The sequence below is a fragment of the Drosophila serrata genome, unplaced genomic scaffold, assembly GCF_035046125.1.
Source record: "Drosophila serrata isolate PLE 108 unplaced genomic scaffold, ASM3504612v1 contig_36, whole genome shotgun sequence".
Taxonomy (NCBI): domain Eukaryota; kingdom Metazoa; phylum Arthropoda; class Insecta; order Diptera; family Drosophilidae; genus Drosophila; species Drosophila serrata.
Genome location: NW_028256934.1, coordinates 420,711 through 444,018, shown reverse-complemented (window position 1 = coordinate 444,018; position 23,308 = coordinate 420,711). Strand labels below are relative to the sequence as shown.

The following is a 23,308-nucleotide window of genomic DNA, read 5'->3' as shown; positions in this document are numbered from 1 at the left end:
CTGAAAAGAAAAAAGAGAAAGAATATGGTTATAATTAGTTTTAAAGGGAAACAACTTCATTATAGTTTTTTTATCAATTAATATTGTAGGAAATCCGTCAGCAAAAGGGGATATTCATTAAGTTTCTAAACAGAAAATGGTTTGAAATGTATGATTGATTAATTTATTTATAAAGCATTTATTTTTATAATGATTAAGCTAATTTTTGTGGCATTATAATATAGTAAATATCTGCAAATATGCAATATAAACCATTTAAGGAAGCTAATTTTATTTGTTGGAGTATTTTTGACTCTTAATTAATAATTTCCTCAATAGACATACGATTTCCATTCAATATTATCAAGTGTTTGTGTTTGTTGTTGTATTATATAAGTAAGTATGCAAAGGATCTATTCTTGAGGAGGGTTTTGCAGGGGACAAAAAAAAACAGATGGAGACGCCGACAGCTGTCCTTGGGGTGTTGCTGTTCCGTGACACCGTCACAGATTTTTCACTTCACCATTGTCTTGGCAACGCTTCCTTTTTGTCAATGTGCAGTTATGTCCTTCGGAGTCCTACTTCTTTTTTTTCGTTGTTGTTGTCGTCTTCCTCCTCCTGTTCTTTATATTCTATTCCTTTTTTTTGGCAGTGTGGCATGTGCCGCCGCTTTATTGTGTGCCAATTGGCATTGCAGCTGCCCGTCGCAAGGAGACGAGGTCCTTTTGTCAAACCTGAACTCGAGTGATTGTCAAAAAAGGAAGAAAAAAAATCCAGCAAAAATGCGCCAATTACGTTGCTCATTATCTTTGAGAGGAGGCAGGAATTTTTGGAAGTGGAACTGGATCAAAAATCAGCTGCCAGAGCTTGGCGCTGACTTTTTTCTAAGATCCTTTTGTTGCCTAAACAACAGCAACAAAAAAAATGTCAAAATAAGCCTAATTCAATAATTGTTTAAAGGTAAATTGTATGTCTTTAGAACATATTTATATTAATAATAAAAGTGCCAATAAGCTATAGGAAAAATGTAGCTTATGGTGTTTGAAAACTTAAAAAAATGTAGTTAAATGTATAGTCTACGTTTTTGTTCAAATGTTTTATTCATTACTGAATAAGTTTTTGATTGTAAATCGAAATATCTATGACTATTAGCAAATCAGTGGCTTTTTACCTTTCGGATACCCACAAGAAAACTTAATATATTTGTAATCTAGATATATTAAATCAATATTTGTATACCCTTCCCAGAATACTGTAATTTTAGTTAAAAGCTTGAAACTAAGTGAAGGATTCATTTCCGACCCCTTAAATCATATATATTCTTGATCAGCATTAAAAACCGAGTCGATCTAGCCATGTCCGTTAGATATTTTTTGTTTTCAAAATTTTGGTCAACATTTTTCCATAATTTTAGAGATATTGAAATGGTCGAAAATTGATAAAATTTTATAAAATTTATTAAAATGACAAATTTAGTATGCAGATTTATTAATCTACTAAAAACTAGCATAGAACAACTTTCCGAATTAAAATTAATGGTATTTTGGCTGAGTTATGGGTTTTTTAAAAATTGATTTTTCGAAAAAATTTGCATGTAAAAATATCCATTAAAAAATGGTATTGCACCTTCAGTCGGAAGCTTAAAAGAAAGTGAAGGAGTCATTTCCGACCCTATAAATTATATATATTCTTGATCAGTATCAACAGGCGAATCTTTCTAGCCATCTTCGGGCAAAAAAAAAATTTTGACAATATTTTCGGTATTTCTAAGGGGTTAAAATTGACCAAAAAGATCTCAAAAACTTCAATATTTTTTAATTTTAAATTGAGTATGCAGATTTATTACCCTAACAAAAACTAACATAGGAAAGCTTTCCGATTGGAAATTACTACATTTTTGGCAGATCTATGATGAATTAAAATATCTGATTCCTATAGATAGGTTTCTTTCTTGTTATAAGCAAATATTTTGGGAAAATCATAGTTTTTTAAATATCATAACTAATCCAAAAATTTATTAATTTCAATTCGGAAAACGGTTTTTTTTTCTGTGCTAGATTTTTTAAAGCTAACAAATTTGCATATTTAGTTTTTACTTTTTTTTAAAGTTAGTTTTTTTTTGTCGAATTTTTAGCCAATTTTAACGATAATTTTTTTTATTTTATAAAATTTTGAAAAAATTTTCTAAATGTATTTTTCTACCAAACAGGGCTAGATCGTCTCGGCTGTTAATGCTGATCTAGAATATATATGATTTATAGGGTCGGAAATGACTTCTTAACTTTATTTTAAGCTTCAGACTAAAATTATAATACCATTCTTCGAGTTAATATTTATCTATATTTTTATAACAATTTTTGTTTTAAATCAAAGCTAAAAAATCTCATAACTAAGTCAAAACGGCTTTAATTTTAATTTGGAAACCGGCCCTATGTTAGTTTTTATATGGTTAATAAATCTGCATACTCAGTTAATATTTTTTTAAATTCATTTTTTTTTTTATCAATTTAACGACGTAAAATATTGAAAAATTTTCAAAATTTATTTTCCCTCCAGACATGGCTAGATCGATTCGGCTGTTGATGCTGATTACGAATATATATGGTTTATAGGGTCAGAAATTACGCCTTCACCAACTTTTTGTAAATAATAATAAAATAAATAATTCTAATACAATTATTTATAGAATATAACTTTTTTACAAAAACATTTGACAAAAAAGATAACTAAACCATTTCCTGTTGGAAAAAATCAAATTTTCTGTTGACAAAGGCCCCGCAAAAAGGGTTGTGTGCAAATGGCTTAATAATAAAGCCTCATTTTCCAGCTTTTCCCTGCTCGGCATATGCTTATTAAGGGAATAAATCACAAGAAAAGCCTAGGCATTGCTCATTATTGCCTGGCTGGCTGCTTTCCAGCTGGCCTTCAACCCAACCACCCACCAGCTTAAAAAAATAAAAAAAAAAAAAACGGGAAAAAGTTGACATTAATTTATTTAAATTTCCCTCCCATTGTATGCCCGGCACATAAACAGTTCATTAGGCGGCGAGAGGAGGAATATAACCAGTTTGTGAGGGACGGGACACTTGAAATTACGCTTAATTGGCGAAGAAACAATGCCAAGGAGAGGAGGGTTCTCCTCCTCGCGGGTGAAAAATGATAAGGAAAACTCCCTAATTACAAACAAGATTTCCATTTCCACCAAAGAACAAGAGGGGAGGTTGTTGTCGTCCCGCCTGGGAACCTGGGAAAACTCTTTGCTTTTTTTCGGGGCTTTCGGCGTTTTCGATATTAAAAAATACTGTTGTCCCCCCATTATTATGATTATTTCTTCTTTTTTTTATTAATAAATATTTGACATGGCATTTTCACTTAAGCCAGCAGGGAAATTGTAATCGAAATCCATTGTGTGCAAACAGGAGGTCGATCCGCAACCCTAAGCGGAAAATTTGTTTAAACAACTGAGCAAATATTAGAGAGAGAGAAGGAGAGTTTGAAATCCAAATCAAAAAATTTCCCTTTGGTAGGGGTAAGTTTTTTCCTTCTTTTTTACACATATTTTGAAAAATTTTCTCCCTCAAAAATTGGTGGAAATGAATTAAGTACACACATGACGAGCATGTTAAGCTGGCAATCAAAATACAAATAAAAAGGGGAACGGGAGGGCTCAATGGAAGCTATTGTTGTCCGAAAAAAAATTGAAGCACCTGAGTGACTTCCCTATATATAGTATATATATATATATTTGCAACTATATATTCCCTGATAATGCCTTCAATCTGGGCTGTAAACACCCAACTATTACCTTTAAATGGCATTTTCCAAATCAACGCACACGATGGACACACAAAAGGATTTTCGCCCTCAATTGCACAGCAATTTTGATTTGAAAATTTATATATACATAAATAACAAAATGAAAATAAATAAAATAAAGGCTAAATGGGCATTGCCAGAAATATTATCAAGTGCTGCTTAATTGTTGAAATAAGAAGGAGAATAAAAAAGAAGGGGAATGTCAGCATTTTGTAGATCATTTTTCCCTAGCTAAAGTTTATCTATAAATGTCATAATTGAGATTTAATGCAAGCAATTAATTTATGGAAATATGTTTTTAAGATATAAAAAAACATTTTTCGTTAATAAAACTTATATAAATTGTACTTAAATAATCCAAATTAATATATCTTACACATTCAAACAAGTAATGAAGTAGTTCTAAGACTTTTAAGGACTCTAGTTGGGAATCACAAAAGTATGCTATCAAATTTAAAGATGTTCGAGAAAAGGATAACATACTCCAGCAGAATTAGTTGCATACTTTTCGAAACCTTTAAATAATAAATAAATAATTTATTATTTTACTATTATACAAATTCCTCTGATATTCAACATCTAACTAAGTTAGAGATTTTTTCTAGACATTCATAAAATTTCAAATCATAGAAGCCATAGCACAAACTGTTCTGTAATGTTTCAGTTTTTTTTTGTTTTTTAATAAATAGCATTCGTTAGCAATCATTCGAACGAACAAGTGTAACAAAAAATTCTAACAGCAAAACAATTTACAAAGAATACCTTTATTTTATATAATATGAAACGCAAGAACAGCAGCGGTGGAGGATTATATCCAAAGAAAGCCAAAATTGTAATAGGTAAGAGAGAGAGAACGATTTGCGTTTATATAGTATATATATTAGATTTAGGGACTGTCTTGCGCATATAGTTTTATGAATTATCTGTGTACTGTCCTTAAAACTGAAAACTGAAGCTAATATTAATGCTGATTTATGCTTATTAACCAAGATTTAACACGAAAGTGAAGCGAGTTTATGTTGAATTTCCTCTTATTTTAAGTTTTATCCCAATAACTTTAAAGCTGATAAAGAAAAAAGAAAGGAAAACAGGATATTGATGCTGATCACTAATTACCTACATTCCTGAGTCGATTATTTAAGATATTCTTCTATAATTTAAACCATTTTCTATTCCCCTTTATTCTTTATATCGACAAAAGACGATGAGTTCTTTAGCTTCAACTCGGAATCGTCTAGCGATGATTTGAGCGTTAAGCCCGCCCAGATCCACTTGCCAGTGGAGGCAGCTGTCCATGAGGACCAGAGTGTGTCAAGTGCCGAGGTGCTGGTGCTGCTCCCAGAACGTGATGGAGAGGAATCCGAAACGGATACAGATACAATGGAACCACCAATTCAGCATGAAAGCTCCAAGGAAACCGTGACAGCTTCACCGGCTTGCTCCACAATGTCATACGGTCAGGAGGATGCTGACGACGATGATAATGCCGATGAGGATGATAACAATGATAATGCTTACGTCGAAGATGACGGGGGAAATGTCGATGACAATGATGACATAGATGATGCCGACGATGTCGAAGATGTCGAGAACGTCGAGGATAATGGGACTAACCAGTTTAGTGTGGATTATGATTCGGACTTTATGCAAAAGGAGAGTCCCGGACAATACAAATTCGGTGGCTATCATCCAGTCTCAGTGGGCGATGTCTTTAAAGATCGTTACTATGCCATCCACAAGCTTGGCTGGGGTCACTTCTCCGTCGTCTGGATGTGCTTCGATAGCGTGCTGGAACGCTATTGTGCCATCAAGATGGTCAAGTCGGCCGATCACTTCACCGAGACGGCCCGGGATGAGATCGAGATTCTCAATTTCATTGCTGTCAGCCGATGGCATCCATTGCGTGATCGCATTGTCCAGTTCACCGATCACTTCAGCGTGAGCGGCACTCATGGCACACATCTGTGCCTGGTCTTTGAGATTCTGGGTGATACCCTTCTCAAATTGATCCAACGCTCCCGTTACCAGGGTCTTCCGATACGTAATGTCAAGCAGATAGCCGTCCAGGTGCTGGAGGGTCTCTACTATATCCACAAACATTGCAGCATCATTCATACCGATCTAAAGCCCGAGAATGTTCTGATGGAGGCCAATGATTTGGCCATACGCACCCAGGCCACACGCGTGGTGACCGCCTTCTTCGAGGCCAATGCTCATCTTCTCAAGCCCAGGTAAGTGAAAGTATATATGAATGGGATAAGGTATCCCTTTGATTTCCATCTCAAATCGTATCATAGAAAACCCAATGGTGGCATGGCTGCTGCCCATCGTTCTAATAGCTTTCTATTTCCGGAGGACTATGGCTGTGGAATAGCTCGTTCCACTGCTAATGCCGAAAAACAGAGCACAGGTGGATGCACCGCCAAAAGCTCCACCAAGAGCTCCACAAACTCCACCACGAAGAACACACTGAAGAGCGTTCCGGCGGCAACCAAATTGACCAAGACCGCCAAGCGCAAGTTACGGGCTCGAGCCAAGCGCAATATGAGCTTCTTCCTGGAGCACCGTCAGTGGTTGCGCCAGCAAGCCATTGACGATCTCCTGATACTGGCCCAGAATAATTATCTAACGCCATCTCTGGCCGCCCGTGCTGTCACCGGCAAGCTTCCCTTTATGCCCGCCATTGATGGCATAGTGTTCCTTAACGACCGGGACCTTGAGCAAGTGGAACAATTGGAGGAGATGGATGGTAGGAAAACTGGTAGATGGAGTCCGGAATTCAAGCTGGAGCAGCCCCGGTATATGGGAAGGAAATTGCCAAAGGGACATTACTCAGAAGCTGTGCGTATGCTATTCAATAACCCATTAGAGTTTATATGGCATGTCCAGCGGAGGACCAGGGAGTTGGATAAGGAGGAGCGAGAGCGTTACAAGCTGGGCAAGGTGGTGACACCTCGCGGCAGGAAGATTAAGCAGCAGGGCAGCAGCAGCTGCAGCGGTTTAGCCAAAATGATGAAGATGGTGTACGATGATGACGCACGAAAGGTAGTAATTAATATGATATTAATATAATAATAATTATATCAAAATAATATAATCTTTACTCACCTGTGTCTGCCCTTAGACAAAGCGTCGCAGCTGCTTGCCTAATTTGGATATCATTGCGCGCAAGGATCCCTCTGTGGAGTATTGTCCGGTGAAGGTAAAGATTGCGGATATGGGCAATGCCTGCTGGTTCGACCATCATTTCACCGATGACATTCAGACGCGTGAATATCGCGCTCCGGAGGTTATTCTGGGTGCCGGTTACAACGAAAAGGCGGATATCTGGAGTGCCGCCTGTCTCTTTTGGGAGCTGGCCACCGGTGATTATCTATTCAATCCCCAGGAGGGTCACGGCCGGGCCACATTGGATGAAACGCATATAGCGAGCATTATTGAGACATGCGGCGCCATACCAAAGGAACTGATTGCCACAGGTAGCATTGGGCATAATTTCCTTCGTTCAAATGGCACACTGCGCCACATTGGTAACCTCCAGGAGCGTTCCCTGAGCGTTGTTCTCGTCACCAAGTACAGTTGGTCCACCAGCGATGCCCTGCAGTTTGAGTCGTTCTTGAAGCCCATGCTGGACACGGATCCGCGCAAGCGATCCTCCGCCTTGAATGCCACAATGCACTCTTGGCTAATGGAGAAGGATTCGGTGTCGTCATACGAGAACGAGAGCAAGGAGGAACGCCATGGACACTGGTCGATGTATTACCACAAGGAAACAAAGCATGAGGGCACACCCGATCCGCGAGCCTCCACTGGCCCAAAATAAGATCGCGTTTCACGTTATTTCTCTGTTTCTTGTTGAAATTCAAGTTAAAAGTGTACACCGGGCGGCAGACTTGCGTGATTTGCAACACAGTTGTGTCCATCCACGCACCATAAATTCACGTCTGCCACTGGCTCACGTATTCTCGCACAGGTGTTTTGTAACTAATTTTTCCATCCTTTTCTCAAATTTTAACTGTACTTTCATCGATGCATACAAAATGTTCGAAGCCACGCACACACGCACACGAACACGCACCGACGACAGAGGAGCGGAGCCCCAGGGCGCTGCTGACCGGCAATTCGGCGCACAAAACTAACGCATCGAAAACGCGGTTCCCGATTGCTGATTTTGCCGTTCCTTCATAGTCTATCGCCTCGTTTCCACACTCTGCAATGATTTCGGCCACTTTTGTTAACGCAAACAACTATGTAACTATTAAAAGTTCACTTTTCCTTATTGGACACTTTTTCTTTCACGCGATCATTTATAACTGTAAATAACGCCATTTCCCATGGTGTTCGTTTTCCAACACTTGTCTTAAATTCGAAAATAATCGATTGCAAAATGATCGACATTGTTAAATTTAGTTATTTTGCTGCAAGTAAATGAATTATAATAAATAAATGGGAATTATTATTAATTTTTAAATTACCAGCGAGGTAACGTTGAAATTCAATGCCAAAAACAGCTGCAAGCTTTGCGGAAAAATAGCTAAGATATCGCCACCTGTTCGAAGCAGCTGCTAAGATATCGCCACCTGTTTGAAACAGCTGATGCCTTGCTGTGTCCATCCCTGGAACTTGAAGAAACGGTGTGAAATCGCGCGCTGTTTTTGCACTATTTGTTTTTATGTCAAAGTCCAGTTCTGGCGCTCAGTGCGTCCCATAAAATAATTGTCCATAATTGTCGTCTTGGTGATACATCGCAAATCCTATTTGCAGTGCCCAAAACCACCGCTTGTTGGCGATCTATTTGTGAGTGGAATTTTTGAAGCTGTGCGCTGCTGCAAGTGACAAGTTTGTTGTTTGTTTGTCTCCGTTTGTTATGTAAAAACCTAGACGAGCGCGCATAAATTGTCTGGCGCGTTGATAACAGCAGCAGTCGACGCAACGCAGCTTGATAAACATTCTCTCGGTTCGTACACACCAAAAACAAAAAACAACGAGAGAGCCCATGCGGAAACGTTTCGAAAACACACACACTGGCACCCGCCGCCCACACTTGAACTGTCAAGAACAGAACCCGAAGCGTAACAGCGCCTTTATCGCTTATCTTGCGCCAGCAAATAGATAGTGGGGCTATATACTCCTCCTTCTTATCCACCTGCCCGTCGGATTTGCATCGATGTTTGGAGCCGTACGGCATTTTCAATCTGTCTATTTTTCTGCTTCGTTTCACGCATACACATAAGGCAGGCCCAGGGATTGACTTCGCCACGAACTCTGGAAATACCTCCTCCGATCTTCGGTTCGACGCCAACGTGGTCGAACCTCTGCCATTGTCGTCGTCGTCATCGTCGTCGTCGCCTTTGAGTTGCGCAATTATTTAATGTTGGCCGCAGGTCTTGTGAGTCGCAGAAACGTTCTAACCCTGCCGGCGTTCAATTCATGGAGGACGCTCCTCCGGACCGCTAAACACCGTTCATCATCAACGGCATCACTGCAACCGGAACTAAGGGACATTGGCAAAAGACAACAGCATCGGCCACAGGCACAGCGGCTGATAACAAGGGGGTAAGCGGCAGAGGCTTTCATTTAAACCGAATTGCAGTCATTCTCTTGAAGCTTCAAGGTCATGGAAACTCCAGCGGATGTGTTCCGCGGCGTTACGGATCGCTTTGCCGGCGTCACAGTGGATGGACGCGAAGAGAAATTGGATAAGACCTGCAGCTTCAGGGATAAACTAAAGAGTGAGTATGAGTATCTAATTCTATATATCAAACTCACCCTTGAAATCCACAGAATCTCTGGATTTCTGGACGGCAAACAAGAATCGCGCGATTTGGTTCCGTGTGTACAAAGAGCAGGCCGACTGGGTACCCGTGCTGGCGGAGAATGGCTTCGATTTCCATCATGCCCGCACCGGAGAGGTAGTCATGTACCGCTGGCTGCCGCAAGACGAGTCCAGCAATCTGCCCAACTATGCCCACACGCTCATGGGCGTCGGCGGTTTGGTGATTAACGAGAAGGACGAGGTCCTGGTGGTTTCCGATCGATATGCAATGATACCCAATAGCTGGAAGCTGCCAGGCGGCTACGTAGAGCCGCGGGAGAATCTCATCGATGCGGCGATGCGCGAGGTGGCCGAGGAGACGGGCATTCGCACCGAGTTCCGTTCGGTGGTCAGCCTCCGGCATGCACACGGCGGCAGCTTCGGCTGCTCCGATCTGTATGTTGTGGTGGGCCTGAAGCCCCTCAATTTGGACTTTACGCGATGCGAGCGTGAAATCGCCAAGCTCCAGTGGATGCCTGTGGCCGAGTTTCTGGAGCATCCGCAGGTGCATCAGACCAACAGACAGTTTGTTCGCACATTTCTGGACTATCAGGAACGGGGGCTGACCATAACCTGTCGCGACGATGTCCACCAGGTGCTCAAGAAGAAGTACAACCTGTATTATGTGGAGCAGCAGGGGAAACAGGAGGAGCCCAACAAGGCGTGAGATTGTTTATTTCAGTGGCCAAAATCATAGTGCAATTTTTTTATTAGGTCAGCAGCACAACTTATATGTTTTTACTTTAGTTAAATAAATGCTATTTTTTTTATTATATGTATGTGTTTTTTAGTTTTCAATTGTACATAGTTTGTTATTTGTTTCGGCGATATTTCGTAGTTAAAATAGCAAAAAAAAAAAATGTTTTAAGGCGCTGTCTTATACAAAAAACCAGACGAAATTTGTGCCGTGACAAAACACTAAATGTTTTATTAAAATTTTAAATGTAGACTAGTTAAACCCATAACCATTTGCTCCCCCCTAAATGTGTCTATTATTTAGATTTTTAAAATGGTAAATAATTACCTTAATTACTTAATTAAAATTTGTGTTTATTGTTCAATAATGTGTCTGCGTTTTGAAGGCACTTAATTTGAGAATTGCTTAAAAAGGGACAATACAAAAGATTTAATAAAGAAGAATACCTCTGAAAAATAGTAATTTTAAATAATGTTAAAGAATAGTTACTTAGAAATACTATTTATAGCTTAAGTGTCAAAACAACAAGAATTTACATGAAATATGTAAGTTTTACTTAAACTTAATGATTAAAAAATAAGCAAGTTAAGTAAAAACTATTAGATAAGTTCAAAGAATGAATTTTCTTTTAACAAACGAACGTTAAGACACTCTTCCAGTCCAACATTCTGAATAAAGTAATATATTTAATTAACCAAAGAAGACTTTATTTATTATCCAAATCTTTTTTATATATTTTATACTCTCAACTAGTGCACTCTGCATATTTATTTAAATCATCAACAACATGCTTACAATATCATCTTTTGATAATATTACAGTTAAAATCTAATTGCTTTATTTAAGAAATCGAAAAAAAAAAAATGTATGATAAATATGTATCGGCAGTTCCTTTGGAAGCTTTACCAGCTTTATTCCATCAAATAAATCCAACATCGCACAGCATCTACATGATCTAAGATGATCCTACAGCAGTTCCCCAACCAAAGGACCTGGTCAGGCAGCTCAACACTGGGTAAGACCAAGTTAAAGCTTGGGAAAATAAAAGATTAACAACCATTCCTAGAGACCGGTGAGCTCGGAGAGCGGCCAGATGCGGCAGAGCACGCGGCTGCGGATGAGGCCGATGGGTATGGGTCCATAGTAGCGGGAGTCGGAGCTATTGGCCTTGTTGTCGCCTTCAATCCAAACGTAGCCACGGGGCACATAGTCTCTCACCATTAAGGGCTTTGGCTTGCCGACGGCTCCATCGCCTCCGGCGCCACTCTCAGCACTTAACTCGTTCTCGATGGGATGCGGCTTCTGGGTGAGCACCGGGTCCCCGGAAACGGCTACGATCCGCTTGCAAATATACTGGCCGGCGTTGATCGGTGAAATGGCAATGATGATGTCGCCGGGACGGTAGGTCCGCCAGTGCTTCGACAGGCGTTCGGTGAGCAGAACATTGTCCGAGTATAGAGTGGGCTCCATAGAGGGTCCCTTGCACTGGCACACAGGAGAAGATAAAAGATAGGACAATCAGCGATACAGAAGCCATTAGAGAGGCTACTCTTACCAGGACAAAGTCACCGATGTACTCGAAGGTGCAGTGTGTCATGGCGGCGTAGGCCACCGCGTAGCGCACTAGGCGGCCCAGACGAGCAAGGACCTGCATGGCAATCCCTCAGCGCCTCAGGGCATTGCCCGTGTCCTTATCCTGGTCCAAATAAAGGGCAAAATGCCGAGAGATCCTCGTGAATGTTTATTGTTGTGTAAAATCCGGCCCAGGGCTGCACTGCTCCACCTGTTCGTCAGCTGACGGGCCAACTGTTCAAAGAAGAGGAAGAAGGTAACCAATTTGGCGCGCAATTCAAACTGCTGGGATGAGTGGACCGCGAAAGGGAGAGCTTATTTCTCCCATTCATTGATAAATTTTGACTAGAAATTTCGGGCCTAGTTGGTTCCAAAAAAAAGAAACTCGAAAACTTTCGGCAAACATTTTGAAATCGATATTTATCCGTGATTTTTATATGACAATTTTATCTATAAATCAAAGCTTAAAAATCGCATAACTCAGCCAAGAAGGCGTTAATTTTAATTTGGAAAGCGGCCCAATGTTATTTTTTATATGGTTAATAAATCTGCATACTCATTTAAAATATTTTTTAAAATTAATTTTTTGCCATTTTTTTTTTTATCAATTTAACGATGAAAAGTATTGAAAAAATTTTCAAAATTTATTTTTCCACCAGACATGGCTAAATCGACTCGGCTGTTGATGCTGATCAATAATATATATGGTTTATAGGGTCGGAAATGACTCCTTCATTGATTTTTAAGCTTCTAACTAAAATTATAATACCCTGCAAGGAGCTTATGCTCCCAATTTCAAGTAAACTTACTTTTATATAAATATATAAATAAATTAATTAAATATGTCACATTAACACATCCATTTCCATTTTATTTTTCTGCAGGTCTCCAATTACATTTGTTTTTGGTTATGCTTACGATTAGAAATACACATTAGTTACATTGAGAGAGTTGCGTCTGACAATTGCTGGTAGGAAGGTCTTGAATCGAACAAAATGAGATATATATCCTGGAAATATACACGCCGACTCTGCCCTGTATACAGCCTGTGTATATACATGTGTGTATATATAAATATATATGTAAAATATATAATGTGTAAGCGTCACGTCACAGAAATGTATTTAAACTAAAGGCAAAATAAATATATATGCAACAGTTACGGGCTACGGGCTACAATCTAAGACTATTCAAATTCATCTCTGTGTTTTCTGGAACGAATCGCTTAAATTTCTTCGATTTTTGATTCAAAATAATTGCTGCATTCCGTAAATAACTAAAAAAAATAAAGAAATACAAAATAAGGTCAACAATCCTTGCAATAGCGCATAAAAATAATTTAAATTCTACTAACACACACGTCCTATTTGGTTGCCTAATGCCCTTCATATACATAATCATGCATCTCATCCGATCTGATTTGATCTCTGTTCTCTTCGTCCTCTCTTAAGGTTTCATTTTCAGTTTTGGAATCAAAATTTGTTTCGCTGGAAGTTTGAAGATTTTACTCCAGTTTCTTGCCGGTGGCGGCCCCCGACTCCGCCTTCTGTCGCTTCTCCTGCCGCTCACGGACATCCACGGCAGCCAGATCGATGCCCGCCACATAGGCGTGCATCACCGAGATCAGAGCCTTGAGAACGGCAAAGGGGCCCGTGAGGAAGGCGAGTATCTTGAAGAGCGAGGCTCCAAATACTGCAAACGTAACGAAATCGATTAGTTTACTTGGGAATAGGCGTAAGAAGCTCTATAGACTTACTCAGCGGTCCGTAAGTGAAATGCAAGAGATACAAGCACACGTAGAACAGCTCATTGACGCAGCACATAAAGGTGAGTATGTCCTTCTGATAGTACAGCCGCATTATAAAATTCTCATTGACCTTGTGCGAGCTGCGACCAACCACAACGCTCCTGCCAGGAGGACACCATCACAGTAGAGAAGAAGAAACACATTAATTAATTATCCAAAAGAGGACCCCGCCCTATACCTACGTCTGCATGAAGAGCCAATGGCAGGCCACATCGATGGCAATGGACAGCTGGAACCAGAACATGTATTGGGGATAGAAGTAGGCCAGGGTGACCAGGAGGCCAGTGGTGCCGCATCTATCGGTCAACTGGTCCAGCATGGCCCCAAAACGAGTACCTAGAGAGAGAGAGGGAGAAAGAAGGGAGCATTAGCAGTCTAGATAACATCAAAACACCTAAACTATTCCTGCATTTTCGTATAATTGCAGGGACTACGTCATCGGTGGGCTCTCCAACCAGCCGTGACCATATCGGGGCCCACTATTTGTTGAATATATGTATATATCGGCAGATAACAAGCGGTAAAGCGACTCAGGCCATGGACAGGTGTTTGATTCGGCGCACGTATGCGGGCAAAGTGCGATCAGATAGACAATTGGGGAGGGTGGAAATCGTTGCTGTTCTTACTCTGATTGAAGGCCCGGGCGGCGTGTCCATCGACGGCGTCCAGCAGGGCGGAGGTTACATAACACCAGCCGGAGATCACATAGTTGGTGGACATGAACCAGAAGGCGATCAGGGCCAAGACGATGCGGGCATAGCCTGTGGAATGTCGACATACAACAAAAAATCAATTAGAAACATCGATAACGGAGGAGGAGGAGGATGAGAAAGAGGAGGAGGGGTTCTTGCCGGGGTGGCGCTTGCCCCTGAACCTGACTGGGGCTTCCAGGTTGTCACTTTACCAGGAGAAACGCGCCCCCTCTCTTGCTGCCGCCACCCAACTAATCCAATTAGCAAAACGCAAAAGTATGTGTATATGTGGCCCATAAATCAAAATATTCGATTTGTTTACCCCCCGGAATCCATCCGAAAAAAAAAACAACAAAAATAACAATAAGAACAAGAACTCACCGATCAAATTTGGCACAAAAATGAAAACGTTGTCATGCTCGGCTATGGCCATGTTGTGTCCTGTGTCGCTGCTGCCTCCGGTGTATCTTCTGTATATGTGGTTAACAGGGGTCCTTATTCTTAAATTCCGCCTTTAAAGTTTGCTGAATTTCCGGAATGTGAGCGCTGCTCCAAAAAATTGCGACCTTTTTTGCGATGTATCTGTGCCAGTGTGACCAGCACGACAGAAAGCGACAGAAGTGCGACCAGACTGTTTGAAAGTGTTGACTACTAGGGGAACTCTTTTAAATATAAATTTGTTATTGATATTGCTATATATAAATGAACAATTATTAAATATATGTAATTTGTGAATAATTATTCATTTATATTTATTTGACTTTACAATGTAGAGTTAATTGTGTCGGTGTTTTACTTTTCAGTCACTTATTTGAAATAAGTGGTGGTATTCGAGAAATTTTATATAAAAAATTCAAAAACAAATAAAAAACAAATTGCTGCTTCTGTATATTTAATCAAAGTTGATTTTAACTGCTTTGAGTTTGTTATTAAAATAATGTTGGTTCAATTTAACTTGAATCAGTTAAAATAGTTACAAGAACTCCCCTAGCGCCGCATATGAAACCATATAGATTTTTCTCAAGTATCCCCTTAAATTAATTTAAAATATACTTCGCAATCTAAAATTAAGCCAAATTTCACCAATTCTGTATGTTTTTATTAGTAAAATTAATTTAATTTAAAAAAGAAACGAATTGGAATATATAAGCTTCCGGGGATAGTGTGACCATAGTATGCAACACGCTGGTAATTTTCGAGCTTTTACCATCTGGTCACACTCGACCTAGCCCAATAAACAAAACATAACAACTTTTACATTTTCCACAACTTACCTTGAAGAATACAAAGAAACAGCTTGGCATATAGGAATATTCAACTATTTGCCGCATCCCGGGCTTCGGCAAGAGTGTGGAACCACTGCGAACGCCAAGATGGAGCAAGCGGCTGGGGCAGTGAGTGCCAGTTTAGAGCAATACCTGCGAGCTTCCAGCAAGATCAAAAAGTTCGAGCGGGCCGGCTTCTTCAAGTGAGTATCCAGTACAAGGGAGAATGAAGCATCCACCATGAACCTCCACGTTGTTAATCCGTTGCATTCCCTATCCCGATCCTCAGACGCTTTGCGCCAAGCGTGGGTGACGTTCAGGCGGACTTCCAGCGGCTGGCCTACAGCTTCGAGGAGGCGGGCATCCTACAGTACGCGGCCATGTGCCATATCGGCTATGCCAAGTGCGAGTCCTATGGCGGAGCGCCGCAGCGCGAGTCGGAGGCCTATTTGCGAGCAGCCCGATCCTTCCTGCGGGCCCACAACGAGACCGGGCGACTGCATCTGCGCACCCGGCACTCCGGTTTCCGGGAGGGAGCGCTTCACTGCTACCATCGGGCCGCCGAGCGGGCCGTTGACGGCTGTGTCTTCAAGGCGGCCATTCTGCGAGAACTGAAGCAGCTGCAGCGGCAGCTGGATAGCACCAGCAGCTTTGCCTCGCCCACCCATCAGATTCACGATCTGGAAACCAGCGCCGAGGCGTGCGGACAGCGGGGTGACTATCGGAGCGCCCTGCAGCACTACGACGACATTGTGGACAATGTGTATGAGCGACGCGGTGCGCGCATGTATGGCGAGCTGCTGCGACGTGTTGAGGTGCTGCGATTGCTGCTTCTGGTTCACCTGAATCTACCGCCCGCCCGCCAGTCGCCCGCGCACATCAAGCTGATCGAGCACTACTACAGCTTGGCTCAGTTCGAGTCGTGTTCCACCAGTGCCGACGGACTGGACGATGGTGGACGGTCGGTGGAGCGACCAGGTGCCTTTGTGCCACCGCAGCAGCAGTATGCGTTGGCAGAGATTGCGTGCGCCTGGGTGGAGCGGAAAATGTGCGACCTGAAGCATCTGCTACGTGATTTTGCCACCGAATTTGGGGCCCTCAGCGAGGCGGAACGGCAGCTGCTCCGAGTCATGCACGCGGACCTGGCCAGGAGCTACTAGACGGGCGCACATATGTACATCCTAATGTATGACAACCACTGACCATGAAATTCCGTGTAACTATCGCTAAATGTAACCAAGTCTACCAACTAACTAACCTTTGAATGTGCCTACGCGCAAGAGAAAACAAATAACTTACAAAAAAAGACGAGTATAATTAACGAGATCGAAGAGAATGTGAAGAGTGAAAGCGCAATAAATGAAACGAAGAGGGAACCATGTACGCAATAAAGAATGTTTAAAATCGAATAAAGTCGAGGTTTTTCAATATTTGAGGGACCAACATTTTAAGCCTTTCAAAATATGAAATTAATTACGTTTTTATTTAAAAAGGATTCCCATAACCCGCTAACAACTTTATAATAAGCAATACTGCACACAAAATCCGGTTTGGTCATTTAATTTGTTTATTATTTTGTATTACCTTTGTCAAGCAACTCTTTGTTTCTCAATTAAGTTATCTAATTAATACGTTATTTTGGCTCTGCACTTGTGTTACAATTCCAATTTGTTCAATTATAACCTATCATAATATCATCCGTGTGTGCTCCATTCATTGTACATACAATAACATGCATATATATGTATATTCCTTGTAATATCCAGATTTTATCGTTCTCGTTCTATATAAATATTGAATATTGAATTTCTGTCTAGGCACACACACACACGACGCGCGTCTCCTGGGAGGGCAGTTGTTATAGCGAACATTTTCAGAACGTTTTCAATTATTATATTATTGTATTGTAGCTTTAATTGTTTATATATATGTATATATATATATATATATGTATAAGGCGTAAATAAATTACAAAAAAATAAAATATACTTTTTATATTTATGTTTTTATATATGTATGAAACCTAGCGAAGAATTAAACGAAATTACATAAGCGCAAGATCACAAGCTGTTTGTAGTTGTTGTTTGTTTGTTGGTTGGTTTGTTGATAGTTCCTCCTGTTGCTTCCATAACTATTATATTATATATATATATATATATACCTTTAATTTGTTTATTTTGTTTAATTCGACACATAAAAAGAAAAAAATTCAGCTAAAATTTGTGTGTGTTCTCCCCTGTGTGGTTGTTGGTTGCTTTTGTTTATTGTTTTGTGGATGCTATTACTGCGTAATTTGGTGAAAACTCAAGACTAATTTCAACAGTAAGTAATACGACGGGGACAGGGGCATGGGGCAGGGGGCATGGGGCAGGGGGCAGGGGGTTTGGATCGATGATAGTTGCCTGAATGTCTCTCTGTGTGTTTTGTTGGGTGTGTGTATGCTGTTTGTGTGTGCAGGTTTGTGTGTGGTGTGAGCCTGGTAACTAACTCTAGGATAGCATCTACTTTCCCGCCTTGGCCTTCTTCTCGTTCTCGGAGGTGATCTTGTTCTTCAAATGATCCTTGTAGTCCAGAATGCCGCCCTTCCACTTGGTCACCGTCTCCTTCTCGCACACCCAAATCTCCTCGGCCACCTGAAACGATTTGTTTGTTATTCAAGTTATTCAAGGTACATAAAAACAAGTTCGATATAATATTGATTTATAGCAGTATTAATACATCGTCATTATATGCTATAGATCATCTGAAACTCACCTGATTAATCAGACGGAAATCGTGACTAACTAGCACCATGCCGCCATCAAAATCATTGATCGCATCGGCGAGGGCATCGATCGTCTCCATATCCAAGTGATTGGTCGGCTCATCAAGCAGCAGCAGATGCGGCACCTGCCAGGCCAGCCAGGCGAACACGACGCGACACCTTTGGCCATCGGACAGCTGACGGATGGGACAGACCTGTTGGCGTCCGGTAAGACCATAGCGACCAATTATCTTGCGCATCTCCTCCTTCTCCTTGACATCGGGAAAGGCGCGCATCATGTACTCCAGCGGACTGGCGTCCAGATCAAGCAGTTCGTGCAGATGCTGGTGATAGCGGGCGATACGCAAATGCGAATTCTTGCGTATCATACCGGAGGTGGGCACCAGATCGCCATAAAGCAACTTAAGCAGCGTGGATTTGCCAGCTCCATTGGGTCCCACAAGGGCTAGACGTGTGTCCAGATCGATACCAAACTCCAGATTCTTGTAGATCCAGGGCGTTTCATCGTTATAACGGAAATTCACATTCTGCAAATGAAATTATGATTTGATTTCCCCGACGAGAGAAGATTGAAATGCCATATCTAACCTGCACCATGATCACAGGCGGCGGCACCTTGCCGCACGAGGGGAAGTAGAAGTTAAGCACCTTGTCGTCCGACACCTTCTCTGTCAGACCCTGGGCAACCATCTTGGCCAGTGTCTTCTCCTTGGACTGAGCCTGTCGCGCCAGCTTGGCGGAACCGTGACCAAATCGGGCAATATAGTTCTTCATGTGCGAAATCTGATCCTGCTCCCAGTTGTACTGCTTCATCTGGTTCTCCAGCAGCTCCATGCGGGTACGCACAAAGGCCTCATAGTTACCCGTGTAGTATTTGAGGCGCTTGCTCGTCAGATGAATGATGTTCGTGCAGACACCGTTGAGGAAATCTTGCGAGTGCGAAATGAGCACCAGGATGCGCTTGTATGTCTTAAGCTCCTCCTCCAGCCACACGCAAGCGTCCAGATCCAAGTGATTCGTCGGCTCGTCCAGCAGCAGCAGATGGGGCTTTACGAATAGGGCTCGGGCCAGGGCAATGCGCATCCGCCAGCCGCCAGAGAAGTCCTTGGCCTGTTTCTGTTGCATGGCCTTGTCGAAGCCCAGACCGTGCAGGATGCGGGCAGCCTTGACCTCGGCCAGATCGGCGGACATATCGTCGAGCCGCTCATAGATATCGATCAGCTGCTCCTGCGCATCGTCCTCCTCGCTCATGGCCAGCTCCTCGGCCAGCTTCTCCAGCTTAATACGCTCCTCGTCCACCTCCATGACGCACTGCAGGGCGCTCTTCGAGCTGGCCGGTATCTCGCGCGTCAAATGGAAGATGTCGATGTGCGGCGGTATGGGCACCTCGCGTCCACCAAGCACCGCCAACAGCGATGATTTACCGCATCCGTTCAGACCGATTAGACCGTATCGCCGACCGCAATTCAACTCGAGCATGGTGTCCTGCAGCAGCTCAGAGCCAAAGAACGTGATCGAGAAATTGGCAATCTTGACATCACGCGAACGCGGATGCACCGCCAGCGATCCGGTACAGGAGCGGGCCTCTGCACTAATCCGGGCCTCCTCCTCCAGCTTGGCGCATAGCTTCTCCTCCTCGGTCAATTCACGTTCCGGCTGCCCGTTGGCCTTCTTTGTGGAGGGTATCTGTTGAATCTTCTTGTTGCGAGCATCCTTCTTGCGCTGCGCGTCGCGTTTCTTTGAGTCGGATGGCATTTTACTTTCGTGTTTTTATTTACTTTAAAGAGAGGCTGCAAATGGGAATCAAGGAGATTACTTAGAGAGTACAATTTTTTGTGCTATTTAAAGGGAAAAGCCTTCCCCGTTTGAAAGGGTATCCATCTAAAAACTTTATTTTAAATAGAGAATCAATTTCCACAAAGAAACCATGTTTGCAATAAACTTTTTTGGGAATTTAAGCAGATGTAAGCGAGGTCTAACTTAAAATAGCCAAGACTAGTGAATAATTAAACATGGTTTAAAGAAAACATATGAAAGAAAAAGAGTTGAAAGCATTTTGATAAGACGGAAGCACAGAAACACGTTTCAGGTTTGTTGTGGCTTGCTCCTTATCTACGACAGCAACGCGGTTCCCTGGCTAGACATTAAATTCGTTTATTGTTTTAATTTAGAGATAAGCATTATAACGATAAAAAAAAACATTTGTAAATGATCTTTTCCAGGAAAACAGTAAAATTCTTGGAATTACAAGGATCACATGTGGGAACACCTGAACGAGCGTTGCCTGCTTTTAGGCGCATCTCCTGCCACAAACAGATGTTCGCAGCATGGCACACACTCACACACACACAAATTAACAACTGCACAACTGTTTCAACAAAAATTTGGTGAACTAAATTTTAAAATTAGACAGCGTCAGCAAAAACTCAAAAATTTCCACTGTGCGTCGCTCTCTCCTCGCACGTGTTCTCGCGCTCGCCCTCTCCCTCGCTCCACACACACGCTCTGTTGCCGAGGGGAAAACTCGGCTCCCCCCGCGCCTGGCGGGGATGTCTGAATGGACACTGACTCATCCCGGGATACCCTGTACTAGGGAATCACCTTGAGACGCTGGGAAATGGCGGGGAAAACGCCAAGAAGGAAAAACTGCAACACGCGATCTGCCCTCTCTCTCTGTCCCGGCTGCCCGCTCACCCCCCTTCTCGTTCACTCCAACGCACACTTGAGGTTACAACACGCACACACTCACGATTTGGGACACAACGACTCGCGGAAATGGGCAACTGCACGTCTTTGGTTACACGTTATTGAATTTTCCACGTTGTTACCTGCAATTACTCACCTTCGGGGACCTGGTAAATATTTCGCAGTTTTTGGCTGGTGGTAGGCGAGAGGCGCGGGGGGAACTGTTAGGTTGTTGGATTTAAAAAAAAAATATCAAATTTTGCTAGGTTTTTTTGTTATATTTTTGGATATTTCTTGTCTGGGCACTCTAAAATCCGAGGCTGTTATTAACATTTTACGTCAATAAACAGATTTTACACGTTTACGATACATGTGGTTTGCTGAAAATATATCTAAATACCAATATGTCTTTATTTCTTTGGTATATTTTACCCGTCTGGAAAACAATTTTACGCTGTTACAGATACATGTAAAATGCTCATGTAGAACCAGTGATAGCCACTATCGGTATACATTGTTGTCAAATCATCGATTTTTGGCATTATCGATGTTTTCTAACAGATTTGTTCTCGACACTTTACACGTGTACAGAAGCATTTTACACGTTTACAGATACGTGTGTAGAGTTCTCACGTAAGAAATAAAATCCATTAACATATTTTCCTTGGCTATCGGGCGCAAGCAGCAAGTATTTTGATTAGGTGTAAACTGTGTAAAAATATTAAATACTAGCTAACACTAATATCGATAGGAACTATTGTATAGAATTCAGAGTTATCGAGATATCGATTGTACAAGAAGATCGAAGAAGAAGATGATGACTGAATATTGAGAGCAAGCAAGAAAACAACGTAAGTAAAGAAAAAGACTAAAAATTGTTACATAGGGCTGTTGAAAATACAATAAAATATCGATATATTTCACATATCGATGCATAACGACCGAAATCGAAACTGGTAACATTGTGCCGAGCAGTCAGCTGGTCACACTAGACGTCGGAGGGTAAACAAAAGTTTGTTGTGTGTTATTGGTGATTTATTTAGAGTGCAAAAGCAGTGCGCTGGCCCAAATCAGGCCACAAGCTGGCCATGGCGAGGCTCAGCGACACCAAGATCCCGATCACGGACTTCCTGGAGGCGTACCGCCGCCAGCCGTGCCTGTACAACACTGTATTGGACACTTACAAGAATCGCGCGTCCCGCGAGAAGGCTTACGAGGCAATAATCAGGGCCCTCAAAATCCCCCACCTGACCGTGGTGGACATAAAACTGAAGATCAAGAGCGTGCGCACCGTCTACTCCAAGGAGCTGCGCATTTGGATGCGCGAGAAAGAACTGGGAAGGCGCTACGTGCCCAAGCTATTCTGGTTCAAGCTGGCGGACTCGTTCCTGCGCTCCGTGTCGCTCTCCCACTGCAAGCGGGTAAGTTGGAGTCATGGCCACTGCCCACCTCTGTGAACTAACTACCCTCCACTTTCAGACCAAGAACAGCAAGCAACCTCAAACGCCGACCAAGCCGGAGCCCCTGACGCCGCCGAGCAAACTGCTGGTCACTGCCACGGCGGACATCAGCATGAGCGAGGATGCACTGGAGGAGGATGATGAGGTGCAATGCGAGGCTGACCCGAACCCGGAACCAGAGGCGGAGGAGCACGCGAGCCCGGAGAATCCAGCGGTGAACACTTGCATCATTTCCCTGCCCACGGAGAACGGAAGCGGTGGCAAGGACGAGCTCATTATAGATGATTCCACGCTTTGCTTGGTCGAGGCGCAGCAGCAGCAGCAGCAACAGCCACAAACACAACCACACCCCCATCTTCATCCCAATCCCCATCATCATCAGCAGCCAAACGCACGCAAAACAAAGTACAACAACGCTGGACCGGGCCTTGACGCTGCCAGTGAGGACGAGTTGGTGATATTTGGCCAGAGCATAGCTTCCCAGCTTCGCACCATTGTGGACTCGTATTCCCGATCTGTGGCCAAGCTGCGTATCCAGCAGGTGCTGTTCGAGGCGGAAACTGGCCAGTTTCAGGCCAGTTCCGATGTCTCCACTGCTCAGAGCCAGCAGCAGCACAACTTTTAATTCTTAATAATTCTAGACTTTAGTCTCCTTTCATGATCAAATTGACAATGTTTAAACAAACTGTAAATATGACATTTGAAAAGTACATATATATGTATATCAGCGTAAGTCTCAAAAACCCAAAGTTATCA

General features: G+C 42.3%; 7 protein-coding genes across 14 annotated transcripts; 4 read left to right on the top strand and 3 right to left on the bottom strand.

Moving 5' to 3' along the window:
- The first annotated feature begins 4,425 nt into the window (after positions 1 to 4,425).
- On the top strand, positions 4,426 to 8,254 carry LOC110187079 (SRSF protein kinase 3-like). The gene is made up of 4 exons (XM_020956478.2): positions 4,426 to 4,634; positions 4,997 to 6,026; positions 6,093 to 6,840; positions 6,920 to 8,254. Exons 1-4 carry the CDS (start codon positions 4,574 to 4,576, stop codon positions 7,616 to 7,618), a joined length of 2,538 nt encoding a protein of 845 aa, XP_020812137.1. The 5' UTR covers positions 4,426 to 4,573; the 3' UTR covers positions 7,619 to 8,254.
- A 105-nt stretch (positions 8,255 to 8,359) lies between these two features.
- LOC110187084 (uncharacterized) lies at positions 8,360 to 10,389 on the top strand. 5 transcript variants are annotated; one of them, XM_086835015.1, is made up of 4 exons: positions 8,360 to 8,592; positions 8,677 to 8,752; positions 9,034 to 9,351; positions 9,403 to 10,389. In XM_086835015.1, exons 3-4 carry the CDS (start codon positions 9,167 to 9,169, stop codon positions 9,797 to 9,799), a joined length of 582 nt encoding a protein of 193 aa, XP_086691141.1. In that variant the 5' UTR covers positions 8,360 to 8,592; positions 8,677 to 8,752; positions 9,034 to 9,166; the 3' UTR covers positions 9,800 to 10,389. The 5 variants fall into 5 exon arrangements, with proteins under 5 accessions (XP_086691141.1, XP_086691151.1, XP_086691165.1 ...); XM_086835025.1 differs by having other exon boundaries at positions 8,363 to 8,592; positions 9,030 to 9,351; XM_086835039.1 differs by lacking the exon at positions 8,677 to 8,752 and having other exon boundaries at positions 8,371 to 8,592; positions 9,403 to 9,527; positions 9,580 to 10,389.
- A 733-nt stretch (positions 10,390 to 11,122) lies between these two features.
- On the bottom strand, positions 11,123 to 12,285 carry LOC110187106 (mitochondrial inner membrane protease subunit 1). The gene is made up of 2 exons (XM_020956511.2): positions 11,863 to 12,285; positions 11,123 to 11,792 (listed from the first exon to the last, which is right to left on the bottom strand). Exons 1-2 carry the CDS (start codon positions 11,959 to 11,961, stop codon positions 11,370 to 11,372), a joined length of 522 nt encoding a protein of 173 aa, XP_020812170.2. The 5' UTR covers positions 11,962 to 12,285; the 3' UTR covers positions 11,123 to 11,369.
- Positions 12,286 to 12,724: 439 nt separating this feature from the next.
- Pis (phosphatidylinositol synthase) lies at positions 12,725 to 14,980 on the bottom strand. Of its 2 annotated transcripts, XR_002319868.2 has the most exons (6): positions 14,760 to 14,980; positions 14,313 to 14,447; positions 13,869 to 14,022; positions 13,636 to 13,787; positions 13,234 to 13,571; positions 12,725 to 13,155 (listed from the first exon to the last, which is right to left on the bottom strand). XR_002319868.2 is itself a non-coding variant. In XM_020956482.2 (5 exons), the coding sequence occupies exons 1-5, from the start codon at positions 14,809 to 14,811 to the stop codon at positions 13,384 to 13,386; spliced, it is 681 nt and encodes a 226-aa protein (XP_020812141.1). In that variant the 5' UTR covers positions 14,812 to 14,980; the 3' UTR covers positions 12,725 to 13,383. The 2 variants fall into 2 exon arrangements, 1 of the variants encoding a protein (XP_020812141.1); XM_020956482.2 differs by having other exon boundaries at positions 12,725 to 13,571.
- Positions 14,981 to 15,542: 562 nt separating this feature from the next.
- Hap40 (Huntingtin-associated protein 40 kDa) lies at positions 15,543 to 17,056 on the top strand. The gene is made up of 2 exons (XM_020956499.2): positions 15,543 to 15,846; positions 15,933 to 17,056. Exons 1-2 carry the CDS (start codon positions 15,752 to 15,754, stop codon positions 16,801 to 16,803), a joined length of 966 nt encoding a protein of 321 aa, XP_020812158.1. The 5' UTR covers positions 15,543 to 15,751; the 3' UTR covers positions 16,804 to 17,056.
- A 136-nt stretch (positions 17,057 to 17,192) lies between these two features.
- On the bottom strand, positions 17,193 to 21,420 carry LOC110187117 (ATP-binding cassette sub-family F member 2). Of its 3 annotated transcripts, none has more exons than XM_020956527.2 (4): positions 21,250 to 21,420; positions 18,996 to 20,197; positions 18,398 to 18,934; positions 17,193 to 18,276 (listed from the first exon to the last, which is right to left on the bottom strand). In XM_020956527.2, the coding sequence occupies exons 2-4, from the start codon at positions 20,160 to 20,162 to the stop codon at positions 18,145 to 18,147; spliced, it is 1,836 nt and encodes a 611-aa protein (XP_020812186.1). In that variant the 5' UTR covers positions 20,163 to 20,197; positions 21,250 to 21,420; the 3' UTR covers positions 17,193 to 18,144. The 3 variants fall into 3 exon arrangements, with proteins under 3 accessions (XP_020812186.1, XP_086691120.1, XP_086691124.1); XM_086834994.1 differs by having other exon boundaries at positions 21,236 to 21,342; XM_086834998.1 differs by lacking the exon at positions 21,250 to 21,420 and adding an exon at positions 21,009 to 21,236.
- A 479-nt stretch (positions 21,421 to 21,899) lies between these two features.
- LOC110187104 (uncharacterized) lies at positions 21,900 to 23,301 on the top strand. Its single transcript, XM_020956510.2, has 3 exons — positions 21,900 to 21,943; positions 22,068 to 22,513; positions 22,572 to 23,301. The coding sequence occupies exons 2-3, from the start codon at positions 22,181 to 22,183 to the stop codon at positions 23,175 to 23,177; spliced, it is 939 nt and encodes a 312-aa protein (XP_020812169.2). The 5' UTR covers positions 21,900 to 21,943; positions 22,068 to 22,180; the 3' UTR covers positions 23,178 to 23,301.
- Positions 23,302 to 23,308: the final 7 nt, after the last annotated feature.